General features: G+C 33.3%; 1 protein-coding gene across 2 annotated transcripts in view; it reads left to right on the forward strand.

The window, feature by feature from the left end:
- Positions 1-18,674, forward strand: part of LOC138123145 (uncharacterized) — a 242,627-nt gene that overhangs the window by 220,229 nt on the left and 3,724 nt on the right. For both annotated transcript variants that reach the window (XM_069037700.1, XM_069037699.1), the window contains exon 6: positions 17,183-17,429. In XM_069037700.1, the coding sequence (XP_068893801.1) occupies positions 17,183-17,429 (247 nt within the window). The remainder of the gene's footprint in view (positions 1-17,182; positions 17,430-18,674) is intronic.

Here is an 18,674-nt window from a genome sequence, read left to right on the forward strand (position 1 = left end):
CAACACATGCGGCCGATAACACTCTTCAAAATTAAAATTCTATTTCCCTCGCAGAATTTACACCAAAAATAGAATTATTGTAGTCGTGACGATAATCGAACGTTTGGAATATCTCAACCAAAATATTTCATATTCAGGACAATTACAAAAGATGAGCGGAAACACGAGAAAACATTGTTATTAAAATCAAAATTTGTAAACGCCATTCTCAAGACACGGAACGGAATTATGACTGACACGAAAATTAATTACTGCTGTTCACTCCTGAAATATCTTCAACCCTTGCTGTCTTTGATAACTGTTTCAGTAAGTTGCAATATAGTTGTGGATTTAGAAAGCAACGAATTAAATTAATTTTGTCACCTTTTTACAAATTTCTAATACCAACAGAAATTAATTCAGTAAAACTTCATACTGACAAAGAAATAAAAGGGAACAGAGAACAAAAAAGAACTGGAAGACATTGAGTTTGCTTAAAACAACCAACTGAAAACTCCAAATTAATTTTTTTATGATATTTGAATTTCTATGGAATTTGTTGCCAAGGGCGACGCCACTGGTAAGCAGATTTTTCGGTGAAAGAAACGTCAATTTTTAAGAAGCAACGTTGTTGATGTTTACCTTGAAAAAAAGTTTTCGATTTCGGCAAAGTTTACGGACGTTTCCTGTAATTGTAAACAACAATTATCCCAGAATAAGTGGTAAAATGTGTTTTACCACGGAAGATAAAGCATTAATTATTAAGAACTAATTAATTAATAATAAGTTTTCAAGAGGTAGGCAACCAATAAAACGACTGTGTATACGTTCGATAAAACAGAAGATAAGGTAGCATTTTTGATTTACTTTCTTGTTGATCACTCCGTATTGGTTTTATTTAACAAATTATTTTTGCTAAGAAGCAATTAATTTCTTTTAGTCATATGTATGAAATCAATTTTCATAATTTTATTCTACTGAGGCTTCAAATGGTCGTGTTGCCTCGGCATAAGTCTTCAGAGATGAAACAAGAAAAAGAATGTCGATTTTACGGGCATGCGGAAAATTTATTTGTAAAAATATGCGAGTTACTCGTAGTTCCTTTGGAAAAGTCCATTTATACAGGACCAGGCAGCTGATGTATATTCGGAATCAGAAAGTTCAGTAATGGAGCAAATCGGTTCGGTGATAGGAGTGCAAATGTAATTTTAGTGGCGAGCATATCACTTAGATTCTGTCGTAATACCCCATCATTTATTGAATATCCATCTTGATAGATGACTTGAATACGGGCTGTCACGTCCAAAAAGGCGTTTAACGACATTGTAGACCTCTGTTGGGTACAGATAAGACTTACAGAACTTGACAAGGCTTACTGCTTGTCGAAATGTCAATTCAAATCCTCACTACGATCATTCATTATACACTCGCTCACAAAATTACCGTGTACCAAACGAAATTATGGACAAATTGTCAGGGCGATTAGCTAATTTAAGCGAATTAAATTCGCCCACGGACAGGGCTGCGTTGCAAGAAACAAGTTTAATTGTTGGGAATTTTGTTGCGGAGGAAAAAATAAATTATTCCGGGGCTTAATCCAAGGTTTAAGCGGATAGTGGCCAAGTCGGGACAATTATTCACAAGTGTAATGCATTCATAATCTAATTTTAAGAGACGGACGGACGTTCGCCATCGGCGGACACCGATTCAAACTAAAATAATTGTTTTATTAAATTCTCGTTTGGCAGTCGCTGATTAAGCTTCCGACACTCCCGAAAGTTTTCTTTTTGAATATTGGCGCCCGTGTAAAATTACGCAATAAATATTTATACGGACGAGGGACGACCGTTTGAGGCAGTCCTTGGTTTTTTGGGGGCGAAACTTGGCTAATCTAGATTTCATCGGGGCGAGCTGTAAAGTTTGTGGGGCGTTTTATTGTCATATGTATTGTTTTTTTCGTATTAAAGAGGAAACTATAAATTATTTAGCATGTAAAAATCCCGGAAATAAACACCACCATTGTAAAAGTTTATCTATCCGAGACCAACAACAGTATTTCCACTTTATGATGCAATATATCTAAAGTGTTTCGAAGTACTTGGTTCTAAACATAAATTCTCCAGACTGGACTTGGCAAACAATAGAATTAAATTTTTCAAAATAAATCATACAAACTGTTTGAATAAATAACGTATAGGAATTGAACCGCAGATTGAGAGGGTGCATTTGCTAGGCAAACTGCGTCCATAAAATCACAAACTTTTATTAATTTTTTTTATGAACCATCACACAACACATGCTGCTTCACAGAACAAACTGGATTTTTATAAACCAGACCTTAATTAATTAAAGCAAAACGCACTTCAATACACTTATTTTTTTATTTATTTAATAATTATAAATGGATTATTGATTTGATTATAAATTTTCGATTTCGATTTTTTAAAGTTATGTAGTTCCATTCATTACCTAAGACAAAGTTTAACTAATACGAGTACTTACTTGCATCTTTCTTTTAATAGAAATATCATCTTCGGTTTAAATAAAGATACCGGGTGATTTTTAATGATTTAAATTATTTTTGTTCGGTTGGCAACATATTTAAGATTTTATGTTGGTACACTTGACTGTCAAATTCAAATATGACAGTTCGAAAGTAAAAATAAATCAAATTTTAACTAAATCTTAACCTAGAAAGCGCATCAACAGACAACACTTTGCAATTGACTAGACGTACCAATTATTCGGGAGTGCCAACCCACTAAATTTGTCTCAATCATTAAAAGTCATTGCCAAGGATATTAAAAATCCACAACCTTCTTATGTAATCATAAAGAAAACAAATCAGAGCAGACGTTGTAAATTATCGGTCACGTCGTAGCGAAATCCTATGCAAATGACTGTTCAATGCATAGGCGTAAACAATTTCTGGTCTCAAACGCTACTTTATAATCAATCATACCTCACAAATTTTAGACGTTGGAATTATAACTGTCCATTTTATTATTATTATCTGATAATGGAGAAAATTTATAAAATAAACAAAAGTAACATTTTACATTTGTAAGAGAATGGGTAATTTACCAGCTTTATTTCCAAACTCGACGCCACTGGTAAGCAGATTTTTCGCGGAAATGTCAAAGAAACGTCAACGATGTACTGTCGTTATTAAAAAGTACAAGTAAAAAAATGTATTTTAGCACAGGTCTGTGTATATTCAAGTCCCGGCAGTACAAATTATTCACTTAACTAGAGGCTGATTATTTATTATTTGTTCAAAGCGCATAATGCATACATATCGATGTGGTCCCTAAGGGCCGCTTTATATGGAAGGCTCAGCTTCATCACAAAAAGGTATAAACCAGATATAGCATTTAGATGTAATTTAATTTTGTAATTTTATTATTTATAAACTTTAATTAAAATTTGTGTATCAGTTTACATTCAGCAAGTCGTAAACAGTGCATTATCTTGTTAAAACTTAATCAAATCTCATGTTTAAGAACACATTAAATTTTTATTTTTTGATGATGCTGCCAAAGTAATTACCTATCGAGAATAAAGAATAAACATGCTTTATGTTTACATAAAATTTTTATGAAAACCACAAGAAGGCATATATAATATAGTCCTGCAAACATTTTACTGAACAATAACAGCAAATCACGTCGTTTTACTATTTTCTCTAGCTTTAATAATTGTTCTCCGAATCGAGAAAAAATGTCCTATTTTCTCAACAGTCTAAGTTTCCGCTGCAATCTGGGAGAATCTTTTTATATAAATATTTGATTTTGTCTGAACGATACCGTGACGTAAAAACCCTGCTTCACCTAGATTGAAACATTAAACCGTCTAACTGAAATCAGATTAACTTTCCTTAACTAACAAATTACTGTGCAAGGGTTTTATGCCTGATGACAACGAAAATCAACTTACCACCTTTTTAATTTATTTCATATTTGACGATTTATTATTTCTCTTCATGTGCAAAATCCCAATTTTAAATTCCACAGATAGATAACTCAACAAATATTTTTGACACAATGGTATTCTCTATGTCTTCCTAAGTTTATAATTTGTATCTTTTACTTATGCATAATACAAAAATAATAATACATACCCTAAAACTGCTAGATCGCGTAGTCTCCAATCATTTCAGTTTCTGGTATCTGTTCTAAACTTTCTTTCTCAATAATTTTTTTTTATATTCTTTTTCATTCATCTTTTCATTATAGGCATTATTTTTTATTATAAACTCATACACACTACACATAAAAATGATGCCTAAGATGCCTTTATCAAAATCACATTCCAAATAAGGCGTTTTGTACTTAGGAAAAGTATTCTGCCTTTTTTAAAAGCTTTTGTGCAAATAATACCTACATAGGTAAGCAACAGAAACATTAATATATGTAGTTTCAAGAAAATAGTCTTTTATGATATCGGGTGTTCATCTAAATTTCCGGTCAAAGTTGGCGTTGAAGAGTCGATTGTGAACGCACTACGGATTACGGATCACGGATCAGCTATTTAAATCTTACCGTTTTGTGTTTTTACACGAGTGCACCGTTCACAATCGACGCTTCAACACCAACCTTGACCGAAAATTTAAATGAACACCCGATATCATAAGTGATGTAATTTTATCGGAAAATGTATTAAAATTTGTTAAAAAAACGACATTTTAACCACCAAATAAATTCTCAACAAACTTGAACGACTCAATCGAAAAATTTAGGCAAACATAAAATTCTACCACCAATGATATTCAGATAATTATTTCATGAATAAATCTACACATTCAAATCCACAACTGTTTATATCTATAAATATTAAATGTGCAATTGCCAAGGCAAATGCAATTTTGCTCAAATTCTTGTTATTTTCTCTGGTTGTGACAGAAATTGCAGTCGTAGTTTCTGTTTGTAATGATGTCTTATCTCGTAAGCTCCTTATTAGCTTCTAGTGAGGATCAGAATCAAGTTGAAAATATGGTTTAATAGACTGTGGAGATGAATGCGTTGTTAACTTGATTAGTTGTTATTCACCAACACCCTTTTTCTCTAAAGCAGATGCTGCAGAAGCCCGATGAGAATATTAAATATTTTCGTTCTTTTTGTTTCCGTCCTAATTTTTTCTGCAGATTTTTTAGTCCACTTTAATAATGTATTCCTACCTAAAAACATATATAATTTGTTTCAAAATCAAAAATCCACCAACATTGCATTCTACCTCGAAAATACAACCGACAACGTCGCTAAATTTTGTTTTTAGTGTGTTTGAAAGTGTCAGAAAAACGTGGGGTTATGAAATAAAACTGTTGACAGTCGTTTTGGTCGTAGTTCATCGTGTTTTTTAAATTCTTCGAAGCACTTAATGAACGCTCGCTTTAATTTAGCAGTTAAAAGATTCCTTGTTTTTCGGGGCATTTTTATAATTTGATATTTGTGACACACTGAAGGTCAAATTTTGGCGGAAGGTTGGGCCAACCCAAAAAAATGAAACTTATTCTAGGGATTTCTTTTTTTCTGCCAACATAATTCAACAGGTGGTGGATTTTTGATTTTGAAACAGATTATATGTATTTTTTAATAATTTAATCTGATATATTCCCAAATCGTGAATTTTCATTCATTGTTGCAAATGCAATCAAATAAAATTGACATTTTGCAAAACAACAAATATTGTTTACACGGTTGTCAAAGCATACCAAACGTAGCTACAGAAATAATAATTCATAAAAGGTAAAATTTTATCGCTTTAAAATTGGCTTGATTGCGATATTGCTTCTAAAATTTCGTCTCTCACTGGCTTAAATATCTGGTAGAGGCGGTGAAATTTTGGCTTAATTAATTTTACTGATTGAAAATTTACCCTCATTATAGATTGACGAGATAATATTGGTCGAAATGTTTGTGCACGAAATAGTCAGTAATAATTAAATGAAAGGTTTATGTATAAATGAAGAATAGAAAATACATCGTACAAATTTGAATTAAGTAGTTTCAACTCCTCAGCTGTCGTCAAATGGAACAACGAATCTTTCTGCACCTCCGTGATGTCCTTGTAAGTGCAAGTTTGAGGAATAAAACGGTTATCGATTTTATCATTTGGAAATGTTTTAGTGTCATCGAAAATGCATAAAAGTCAATGGAAAAGTGCATAAGTCAAACTTTAAAGTCTGACGAAATAAAACATTTTATGACGTGGAAGGAGAGAATGCAGTTCATTTTATGCACCAACAATGATTTTTTTGGTTCGTTTGTCTTCAAGTCTGGTCGACGGATTACCATTTTGTAAACAATTTAGCGTTAGGGGCGGCTTTCCACACGTCTGAAAGGGTGATGCCGTGAATATTCGCGTTAAAACGATACAGTTTCATAAGCAGCTTGCTAATTAATTAGCGTGAGATATGATGCGTCAGGATGTACGTGTGGCCTTAGCAAGGCACCCAAATTACAGTCCAATTACTGCGGCTATAATAATTAGCCATAGTATTGCGAAGCTGGAGGCACAATGCACCCCACCATCCACTAGTTCGACTCTAACAAGGGATGCTGCTAACTTGCTAACTTGATTGCATGTATGCGTGGAATTTCTACAATTTGATGCGTTGTTATTTGTCAAACAGCAAACAATCAGACACTGACACTCTCGACAATTGTTTGAATTGCGGGGGCGGCGGTTGGTTACGTGATGGTGTGATTGCAGCACGTCCACTCATGCCTGTTATTTTCCGTTCGGATATTGGCTCAACTAATTGGGTTTTGTTTATATTATTTTTAATTCTTTTATTTGAACTCAGAATTATGTTTATGCAACATTCACATGCCGATCAGACTTTCGCACGCTCGCCGCCCCAATTCTGCCTTATACTCTGGAACTAGCTCAGAATAAGCTCGATAGTTGAATGAAGGCCGATGGAAAACACCATGTCCCATATCTTGACCTTCAAAGAAAAATCACTTTGTTAAAGCGATTAATGTTGATTATTACAAACTAAAGAACAATATTTAAGCGTTGGTTTGTCTACAACTTTTTACATTTTACTCATTTTTGACTAAACAAAGCGTATTGACGTATTGATTGAATCTCTGTAAACAATGATAATTGTGCGAAATCAATTTGACCACTAAAATTGTTATTGTTAATATTGTATTATTATGCCAGAGACAAACAGCCTAAATGGCCGATTTATTATTACATAATCCGATCATGTTACGCAAAAGCCTATTAAGGACCAATGTCTGTAAATTAATGTATCAGTTGTAACTATAGTTTTAATAATAGACTATTTATTACCATGTGATAAGCATTTGTAGAGACATTTTAGTCTGGCAGTTATACAATACCTACCTGCCAAAAACATGCAACTGAATGAATGTACGGGGTGATCAAATAGGACTGTTTAAGTTGGTAACACTGAATTGTATTTTAAATCGTATAACAGGAGTAACTTTCGGTTGTTGATGGCTTGTCGTTGTTAATGCTATACCTACCTCAGATATTTGTCAAATAAACCAACAAAACATATCCGGTTGCAGTGTTATAAATAACCGAATTAAAAAATTTTCTTAATTGTACTACCAACTTAAACAGTCCTTCTTGATCACCCGGTACTATTCCGGACACGGAATCTTGGCCAACATTTTTTTCACATTTCTAAAAAAAAATTATGTAAACCAATCATTAGCGTCATTAGTAAATGACAATTATTAAAAATCACTTTGAAGTTTTTATTCTGACATCAAAAAAGCAAGGATATGGCATTATCGAGTCAAAAGTTGGGTTATATTCAATAAAGGCCAGTTCACACATATTTGTCAGTTAAATGTCAGTTATGGCCAAGATTCCGTGTCCGGAATAGTACTTATTTTAATAAAAAATGCATTTTAGATTAACAATAAAATATTTGACCTAAAATGTCTTAAGATCGCATAACGAAGATGTGTAGAAAATATAAATACAGGGTAATAATGAGCCTAACGAAATTTGTGATGCAGCCAACATTACATTTGGATCCATTATGTGGATTCAAAAAATATACAGGGTGATTTACGAGGAATAATGGGCCCGATGGAATAGAAAATGCAACCCGAAATTCATCAGGAGAAAAACCCGGACATTTACCGCTTCGATGTCCGGCTTTTTGTTACAATGTATTGTGGGTTGCATTTTCTATTCCGCCGGGCTCATTATTCCTCGTAAATCAGCCTGTATATTTTAATTTTATACAACAAAAATCAATAAAAACACAAACTAAAAAACTATGGGAAATGTGTATTGTTGGTTGCATCACAATTTTATTAGGCTCATTGTTACTCGTGAATCACCTTGTATGCACTAAGTACCTCTGGGAGGAATTCATGGATTCATAAAACTTTCTTGAGCGATGTGAGAACGCGCGTTATCTTGCTGAAAAATAACGCCTTACACCCTTGCAATAAAACGAGTTGTAATACAAAGCAATGTGCCGAGCTTTCGCGCTATCCGGGATGAACACCAAGATAATCGACTATCATTAGTTCATTACACATTGCGCTCCATATCATCAGCATCACTCCTGTTGTTAATCCGGTATAATTCAGACCCCTTCTTATCCTCATACGGCCATTAGATGACCACACAGAGAACTTGAGGTTGTTGCTGAGGGTAACATTGTGTTATTCTTGTACAGACTGCTGTCATTTTGTGTTTGCAGTACGATAGGATAAATAACGTACTCGTATGTATAATTTAAAAAAAAATGTAAAGGCGAAATCTTTACTGTCCATCCACTTAATAAAAAGTAAGGTTGGCGGAGCTATATACCATTCGCGATTGTTTCAAATTCGGACTATCTATGAAAATCTGACATTTTAGTTGGCAGTATTGTGATTTGTCATAATAAATCTATTTTAGGTTATAATTGAACCGAACATTACTGCCAGTTTGCTACATTTTTTAAATAAGTGAATTCATTAAGAACAATAATCGTAAAATTGTAATTGAATTATATTTTGATCGGACAGTTTTAACTGACATTCACATTCAGCATAACAGACCAGACATTATTATTTTAAATAAACAACAAAAGCAAGCATATCTTTTAGATATAGCTGTTCCAAATTCACACAATATAACACAGACATATAATACAAAAATTAATAAATATTTAGAACTCTCCGTTGCTATGAGAAATCTTTGGTGTTTAGAAAAAATTTCGATTTTACCATTTATAATTTCAGCAACAGGAATAGTACCCCAATCTCTTTTTAAAAATTTAAAAATTTTGGACTTAGAGAACACATTGGTGGTTGAAATTCAAAAAGGTATATTATTATACTCATGTCACATCATGAGGAAATTCCTTAACATTGACACAGAACATAAAACACAAAAAAGTCAAAATGCGGAGGCGAGACGCCGGTAATTATGTTGATAAGCACTGCACTATTACTTGATAGTATTATCCGTAATAGTGTATGTACTCCGGCAAAATTGCCGTGCCGCCGGGTGGAGGTGGGATAGGAAAAATTGAAATGAAACCTACATATTTGTAGGGCAGTTCTGGGTAAATTCTTATTAACAAAATTAATGACGGAATTGACAACAATAAAACAATCGTGAACGGCTTATACGTTTTTTTGATTGTCAGCATTAATTTTTGTCCGCAAGAACATGCCATCAAATTTTATGTGTTTGAGAGTTACTGCAATGATATCTACGAATGGTACTATTCTGGACACGGAATCTTGATCAAAATTTTTTAGACATTTCTAAAAAAATCATGTAAACCAATCATTAGAGTCATTAATGAATAAAAAATTATTAAAAATCACTTTCAAGTTTTTCTTGCGATATCAAAAAAGCAGGGAAATGGCATTATCGAGTCAAAAGTTGGGTTATATTCAATAAAGGCCACTTCACACATACTCGTATTTGTCAGTTAAATGTCAGTTGTGGCCAAGATTCCGTGTCCGGAATAGTACATTCTTTAATTAGGTATTGTTGCACTGTATAAAAGATGCAATATTCTTTTCGAGACTGTTAGACTTCCTAACGACGATTACGTGAATGAGGACTAATTTTTGCTGATATTGAATAAAACTTAGAAACTGTCCGGAAAACAATCAAAGGTTGTAACTAAGTTAATAATAGAATTATTATAACTTTCGGCGTTGAAAGTTTTGTTAATAATATCTTCACGATTTTTGACGAGCAGAATGTTCTTTTATCAATGGGTTATTTTACAGCAATAAACCGTAGGATGGTACATATAAATAAAATAAAATCATGCATATGATTATGTATTAATTGGATAAGATCCGATATTTTGCTATACATCTTAACCCAGCCAAAGTTGATCAATGAAACTAGAAATGTTGGGCAAAAGATGACAGCTTCTTTTGTATCAAAACTGCAACCCTGTCTCTGAAGTACGTAACTCAGGAAGAGTGGAATATATTATTTAATCACCCATTCTACCAAAAGAATATAAAATAAATTATTCTTTGAAAAATAAGATTTGTTACCTACATTAGATTTAAAATGTTCGATGCTACCTACCTATACGAAATGAAAATACAAAATAATGTTGTCAATGTGAACTAGAGCGGGGTTATGATGGGACACCATATCTCGTGTCAATTTTGTGTGATGATAATGTAACGGAAATTAATTTAGCATAATAGTCCCGTGTTACACCCTGTCTACTTAGTTACTCTGTATGTTTGAAACAGACTTAGTAGAAAATGATCTACATTGTACCATGAAATGAAATGAAATTTAAATGACAAGTTTAACACATTTAAAACATCGTCAATAAAATAATTGTTCATTATATTATTTCAGAATGCCAAAACAAAAAATTGACCGAAACTCGTAAGCAACTGAAGTTACGAATTTTTTCCAAATAATGAAGGATTTATTTGACTTTACTAATTTACTTCAGTTGATATTTATTAGAAAATGTAAACTTCTAATAATTGTCTAACATAACAGTATAATTTATGGGCTGCTTTTTGAGCTTGCTGTCTTTTAACACACTAAAGTAACTTGCTCACAGAAAATCGTTGATCATTTACAGTTTTCCATTTCGGATAATCTGACGGAATATTTACGCCGTTTTCAAGTAATTCAACCCTAATTAGTTATTTATTTGAGAAACTTGTATCTAAATTTGTAGTTCCAAATTTGCTGTACACCTGTTTTAAACTAATGTAGAGGTCTACAAGCTTTTAGTAATCGTTGCAAAGTGCCTGACACTGCAACACGAATCTTCTCTAAGGATAAGTTAGAACACACCATAACATACTAAACTTCTAGTCACCATCATGTTTACTGTTTATTGTGTGTTCTTGTCCGCATTGTACTCTTTTTTTAAACTCGAAAAAAATTGCAAAATTCTACTTTTCAATATAATGTAAATATTAGAAACGATATTTAACGGCATATAAATTGTTACATTATTTAATTTATCACCTCACTAATAAATCCACTGTCGTAATAGTTCCTTTAGAATTACAAACCAATTTTCCAGAAGCGTCCAGGTAATCATGCTATCAATTAAGCTACCTTAACCGTACGGCTTATCCACAATTCCGAAGCTAACCAAACAATTAATCAACAATTTAATGGTATAACTAAATGCATCATACGGGGTCACAGACCAATTGTCTTAAGTGGCTCATTATACTGTTCATAAAGAAAAAACAATAAAAATTCCAAATAAACCTTTTCTGAAAATACAGCGTGATCAACAATGACTGAGTCTGTTGGCAATGAAACAATTGAAAATACTGGTGATTTTTGTCTAGTAATTGGCACTGACCACACACTGACCGGATTTTTTAACTTGAGATGACATTAAACACATTCTTGGTTATGCAGGTTATGTTTATACTATTACAAAAATGAACCTTCGTTGGTAAATTTTAAATTTGCCAAATTTCATTGTTACCAACAGACTCAGTCATTCTTGATCACCCCGTATTATTGCATTTATGTAATTTAATAGTTATTTTTCTAATTTTGACATATAAAGTGACACTTTTCAAAATTAATTGACGTTTGGAAACGTCACACTTTTCGTAACTGGTTACGAAAAGTAAAATCTTTCCTAACTGGTTAGGAAAAATTTGTTGTATTAAATTGTATTGTATTAAATTTTTTAAGCGACCGCACGAACTATAAAGCAAAAGACATCATTGGGAAGTTTTTTGATAGTATTTCTTATCAGCTTGGCAACAAAATCAGAAATTTACCTTATTTACATCATTTATGGTGACAGGACAATTATTGCGATCATGTGCGATGTCCGGCGGCATATTAGACATTTCTTCATCACGCTGTTGCTATCGATTATATTAACGTTCATTTTCTTATTGTGCATCAAATAAGCACGAGAAATAAAACGATACAACACTTTTTCGGGCAAATAAAATACTTTGGTAAAATTTAACTGTCAAATATTCATTTGTTTTCGATCGGTGTTCTGGGTTTTGTCGGTTTCGTTGTTAACTTACTAAACAGACCAACAGATGACGCCACGGTCGAGGGTCAGAAAAGTGTGTACGAAAAATTGCGTCCGAAAAAGTGCATCCGAAAAAGAGTTACTTTTCGTCTGCATGGGAGTACGTAAAATTACCTTTTTCATTAAGGGTGTCTAAAAATACCGTTCCAATTATGCACTACTAGGCAACCCAGATTTTATTATTAAATGTTATTATTTCACTTTATACAGTTTTAAATAGTCTAGTAACATGTTCTATCTAATTGAAATGCAATATGTACTCGTACATGCAAAATTCTGATTTTATGTTATCATCACCGGATCAACCACATTTTAAACTTATCGTATTGTATGTATAATTATTACAGGATATTTCAATTTATTTTCCTAAATCAGTAATATTGATAATTCTGATTTAAAAATATGTAGTTTGTCTGAATACATTTAAATCCAATCTATATTTACGATAGATGATTCAATCTAAATGGATCGAAAACATTTGGAAAATGTTCCATTTATGTTGGAAAGTAGTTGTTGGTGTTTTCCTACAGCTGAGCACTATTGCAACCATAATAATTAAACGAACACAAATAAATTGAATTAATGTCGTTAATGTATGGATATGTGCGTATAAATTAATCCAGTATTTATTTACCATTAATGAGTTCATTAATGGTAAATAAACACAAATTAAACAAAGCGGATGAATTAGTTATGACATGACTTTATTTTATTTATTTAGAACCCAAATCTGTTTATATGTACATTAATGAACACATTTCACTGAATTAATTTAGTATTATAATAATAACGGGCCTTCAAATAAATTTATATTTAGAACAACCTATGGAAATTCAATTGTTTGCAACATTTTTCCAGCGTAGAAAATGACACAAGAAACGTCTGACATTTTAACGAAATAAAATTAGGTTAGAAAATATTTTTAATTTTTCTAGTGCATTCTCCCTATTCCCCTTCCACGGAATATGACAATATGAAATTGGGAAAAAGCTTACTAGGTAACCTGTGTAACTCCGGAAAATAATTGGTTACCTACAAAAATTACTTTACACTGTTAACAGAATTAGAATGTCGCCTACGCCTACTCTAAATATATATTTATTTGAAGGCCCGATAGTTGTTTATGCAATACGTATAAAGCAGTACATTTTTTTACAAGTAGAAAATTTACACACACAAGCGCAGCGAGTAAAATAGTAGACACTTTATACAGACGTTTTTCACAACATCATTGTTTCTGTAAAATAAAATTATTGTTTTCAAGAAAAAAGTTTTAATTAATTATTTGCATTAAAATGATTCAATACAGGGGTAGTCATAATGAATAACTGCCAAGCATATACAGGCTGATTTACGAGGAATAATGAGCCCTATGGAATAGAAAATGCAACCCGCAATTCATCAGGAGAAAAACCCGGACATTTACCGCTTCGATGTCCGGCTTTTTGTTGCAATGTATTGTGGGTTGCATTTTCTATTCCATCGGGCTCATTATTCCTCGTAAATCACCCTGTATTTCACTAGAAGCTCATTTTCTAATTTCTTGATACCTTCAAATAGATGTGTAATGGAGCGCTTTTCTTGTTTGGTAAATATATAAAAAAATTATTTTTACGTTGAAACATTTTTGTTACCGTCAACTGCGTAGGTACTTGTAAAGTGGTTTCCGTGTAATCGTATTAATTTTTGTGTTACGTTGAACAAACGTTATTTTGTCGAAAGGGCGATGAATCTATAATGCACTCCATTAGTTCAATATTTACATCTAACCGTGTTAACATTTGATGTAACTCTCATGTCGGGTCAACTCCACATTGTTAATATTTTTAAACCGTATTCAGAAGCCCCTTTTCGATTACGTCGGAATTGCCAATTAGTTTTTATTTCCGCCGTTGCGTGGCATTTTTTTGTTGTTGGGAATTACATCCGCACACAATAAAGACAGGAAAAATATTCTCTTAGCAAACGGTCGGCTGTTGGTGAATGCGCATGCAAAAATAATTCAATGCATGAAAAAGAGCAACAAGAACCCCTCATTAACAATAGGTCCCTGAAATTAGTCTCGAGTTAATTGAAACTGAGTGCATTCAGGAAAGACGGACGCAACACAAAAGGCATGCGTTAGCATCTGGAGACGACACAAAGTCCTGCCCTGCCTATTCGAGGAACATCCATCTTGGTCGCGGAATGTAGTGTCGCCGCCTGTGGACACGTCTAGATTACGCCTGATGAGGGTGACTATCAATTAACAGCTCTGGCCGTCTTACGGACAGGATATTATCAGCATGACCACCCGGTGATATTTCGGACATCTCTTCGATACTGATGTCGAAACCATCAATGCGTCACAATTATTTATGAGATGACGCGCCGGCAAAAAGCGGTTGACCTGCACAAGAGCTTGTCCACAAGCGAAACCTAAAGTCTTGATTGGTTCTATTTTACCACAAAAAGGACTTCCTACCGAGCTAACTATTCAATTAAACTATAGATTGTTATAGAATTTTTTCCAATAATTTGCTGTTACCTACTCACATTATCAACTTAAAATTGTTGTCTGGGTCGAACATTCGTTAGTAGCTTTGTTTTCTCTGCCCTAAAAAAAGTACAGTTTTTACCGAGTTGAATAACCCACTAGTACCGTAATATGAAGTTACGATACGAGTACAATTGTACAATGTTTCATATACAGGGTTATTCTAAATGATTGTAGTCGAAGTAGGCCATGCCCATGTTATTACGTTTTTGCCGCTTTCATGTGAACTGTCAGTTGTGTCGCTGTCACTGTCATTTTTTAGGTGAAAAGTGCGGTGATGAGGATTTTATTTATTTTTGTTAAATTAACGATTGAATCCAGAAATATTGAGTTGTTCTACAATCAATTTTAAAAATATTGAGTTGTTTTGCACCCAATTTAACACATCATTTTGATGATTTTTTTATGTGGAGCGGCAACCATAAATTTTACATTCAGTTTTCACGCCTACTTCGACTACAATCATTTAGAATAACCCTGTACTATCAATTATTATTCTAAGAAATAATCATTACGTGAGAAAGAATTGTTTTACGCAAACCAAAGTAGTAGGATGGTGACATTTTTTATTTGTTAAGCTTGTATCACCAATGCAGGCGGGTATTTCCTCAGACGTCAAGATTGCGGCTATCGCAATTTTGATACAAGCAAAATCACGACAAAAGGACAAAAACATCATGTTGCAATACATTTCACTCCACCAAGTAATTTACCACACTAGTGCGGTAAAGTATGTCATTATGGCATTGAAATAAGTTATATTGTTTGGAACTTATCAGTATATTTTAATTACTTCACACTTTCTTCAACTATTAATTTGGTTCAATCTATTGAATCAATAACTGGAAAAGCAAATTTTCGTTTTTCCTGTCTTGAAACATTTTAATTATCTGGTGATTTACACCTTCATTTTTATTTTACATGGATCTCTTTAAATTACGATTGTTTCGTCACCAACCTTTAAATTGACCAAAAAATGATGAAGCTTCCTGTATTGCGCTTGCAATGGCTTAGATAAAATGTCATAACTTTCTTTTATTGATCAAAATCCTGTAAACTGCAAATTGCAAACTTCTATAACAACAATAAAATTTATAATTCGACCGTACAAATTTCAGCTCGGATCATAAAAGTTAGTAATATCATTGCGGTCAGGGTTTTTCAGTTTTATTTAATGTTGCAAAAGTTGTTTGTATAAAAAAAAGTCGTGCATCGTGTTATTCCCATGAAAAATAGAATTAAATGAGCGCTTCTAAAAGTAAAGGCTGTGCAAGGTGAAAATAACGAAGTTCGTTAGAGATGATATAATTAATATTAAGCTGTATTTATTCCGTTGACGCAAAATGCACAAATGCGATTTAATAATTATTAATTACGTCGCAATCTACATTTAATGCGGTCACCAGCGACGTTCCCTTTTGATTGTGAAAATGGAGTAATTTTAATTTTGTGGGATTCGATTTCCGGAGGATTCGAGAAGATCCAGAAAAGACCAACCCGTGTAGTTTTGCATAAGAATATCGAAAAGGTAAATAATCTCACGATTGAGGAATTTAGAAATTCAGGGTTTCAGTTCAGAAAGTGAAAATGAAATTGATTCAAGTAATCCTCCTTGATATGAAGATCTAAGAGCTTATGCTTCGATACTAAATTGAATTTACCGAGTACAACACTGTCTGGATCGTACCTTTGAAGCCAGATACGTGCTTTCCAGCATATTGAAATACATTTTTGATATTGCCACACTTGAACCTCACACCGAATTTCCCGGAGAATTCAACTCTCTGACTTACCTAATTAGAAAAAAGATTACACAAGCGAATATCTCGCAAACATATCTCAAAGAGCTTATTCGTGATTCAGCTTCAATTAAAACATGTATAATTAAAAAGTTTCCTGAAATATTCCAGACAGTGGATGAGTTACTACTCTATGTAATGAAATTGTGAACTTTTTAAGTAGGTTCATATCTTGCGCTTATAATTTGACTTCTCAACATCTCTGAATTTTAAAATATACATTCTAAATTATTCATGCAGACAAACGGGAACTGCTACACATTATGCAGAGTAATTTTTTAATTCCGAAGTCAGTCGGCTCCACTTCTCCACCAAATGAATTCCAATTATGTTTTCATTATTATCTCTTCGCAGGTCCATCCTAAATACGGCATCGACATCCACAACTCGGTCGAACGTTACGACGCCCTTCCCGGCCTGGAAACTGTCCGCTCCATGATCTCGATCAACGCAAGTCTAGAGCTCTTCAAAAACGGTAAAATGAAAATACGGTGTTTGGCGACGATGTTTACGTTGTACCGGAAAACACAAGAGTCTGAGCTTCACGACGACGCCCCTCAACTTGCTCTCATCATGGTACCAACCACTCAGAGCAACGAAGGTAAAGGACCTAAAGAGGCACGTCCACTAGCAACATGTTTACTAGGCGAATAACGCTTAAGTGTTAAGTTATTTTTGTGACAGATGTTTCCTGGGTGTCCATTGACGATCCTTGGTGCATTATTATATTTGCAAGTCGTTATTCTCAAAAGTTGACCGAACTAGATAGCAAGTGCATATCAGCGGTTTGCAGTTCGTCATTATGCACCAAGGAAACAAGAAACGCTGTAAAGGATTATCTTGTTTTCCCAGACGGAAGTCTCCCACTGTCTCACCTCAGATCTCCTTATTTACACAGAATAGGATAATAGGAAGTTTCAAACCGTCACTGCAATTATAAATTAAACATAACTTTTTTGGAATAATCTTCCCAGTGTAAGCAAATAGTTTGACAATACTAATAACATTTCAGATTACAACTTTATAATCGGACTTTTCGAGATAAATTTAGATATGAAAAAAGTTATAAAAAGCAAATGAAAAGCATGCTGACAGCTAACCTAAAATTTAGAAACACAAAATCTTTTTGTTTTTTTCTTTCTTTGCAAAGTTTTACATTAGAAAGAGAATAAGTAGTGATTCCTATTCTCGAAGCAAAAATCTAAGGGCACCCTTTGCTAAAAACAAACATGTTCCATTATGTTCCGATTAAACATAAATAAATGTCATTCCTGTCAAACGGCGGGAAATTCAAACTTTACACTGTTCCCAATTGTCTATTTTTTCAACGCCTACTCAGCCCAGGTTTTCATTTGGACGCATTATATTTTTTCACATCCACGTATGTTTATGTTTATTGTTAAACACGGAATTTTAACCAAAAAGGGGTCTGAAAAACGTGCATTCATTCACGTAATTAGAGAAAATGTTCAAAATGATGCCCAACTTCCAACAAACAGCAGTGAACTATGAACCATGAACTAAATTATTGAAAAACACTGTCGGCGTGGGAAGAACTTCTCTAAATAATTAATTACTGTTGGTGCTGGAAATAGCCGTTTGTTAGTTCCATATTTTTCAGTTGATTTATAAACGGTTTAATGAATCTTTGGTCTCTTTGAGTGTTAGTAGTTTTATTAAAGAAGATGGGGCCAATAATTAGTTTGCAACGCAAACACCTAGTTCAATTGGATGCAATGCAACGGCATCTCAATAAAATAATGGACCTATGTTGCTTAGCAACTTACTGGTGTGAGTGAAAGACAGTGATCGAAAAACGATGAGCGAAAGTCAAGTGAACGAAAGA

This window comes from Tenebrio molitor, chromosome 2, assembly GCF_963966145.1.
Source record: "Tenebrio molitor chromosome 2, icTenMoli1.1, whole genome shotgun sequence".
In the NCBI taxonomy this organism is placed as follows: Eukaryota; Metazoa; Arthropoda; class Insecta; order Coleoptera; family Tenebrionidae; genus Tenebrio; species Tenebrio molitor.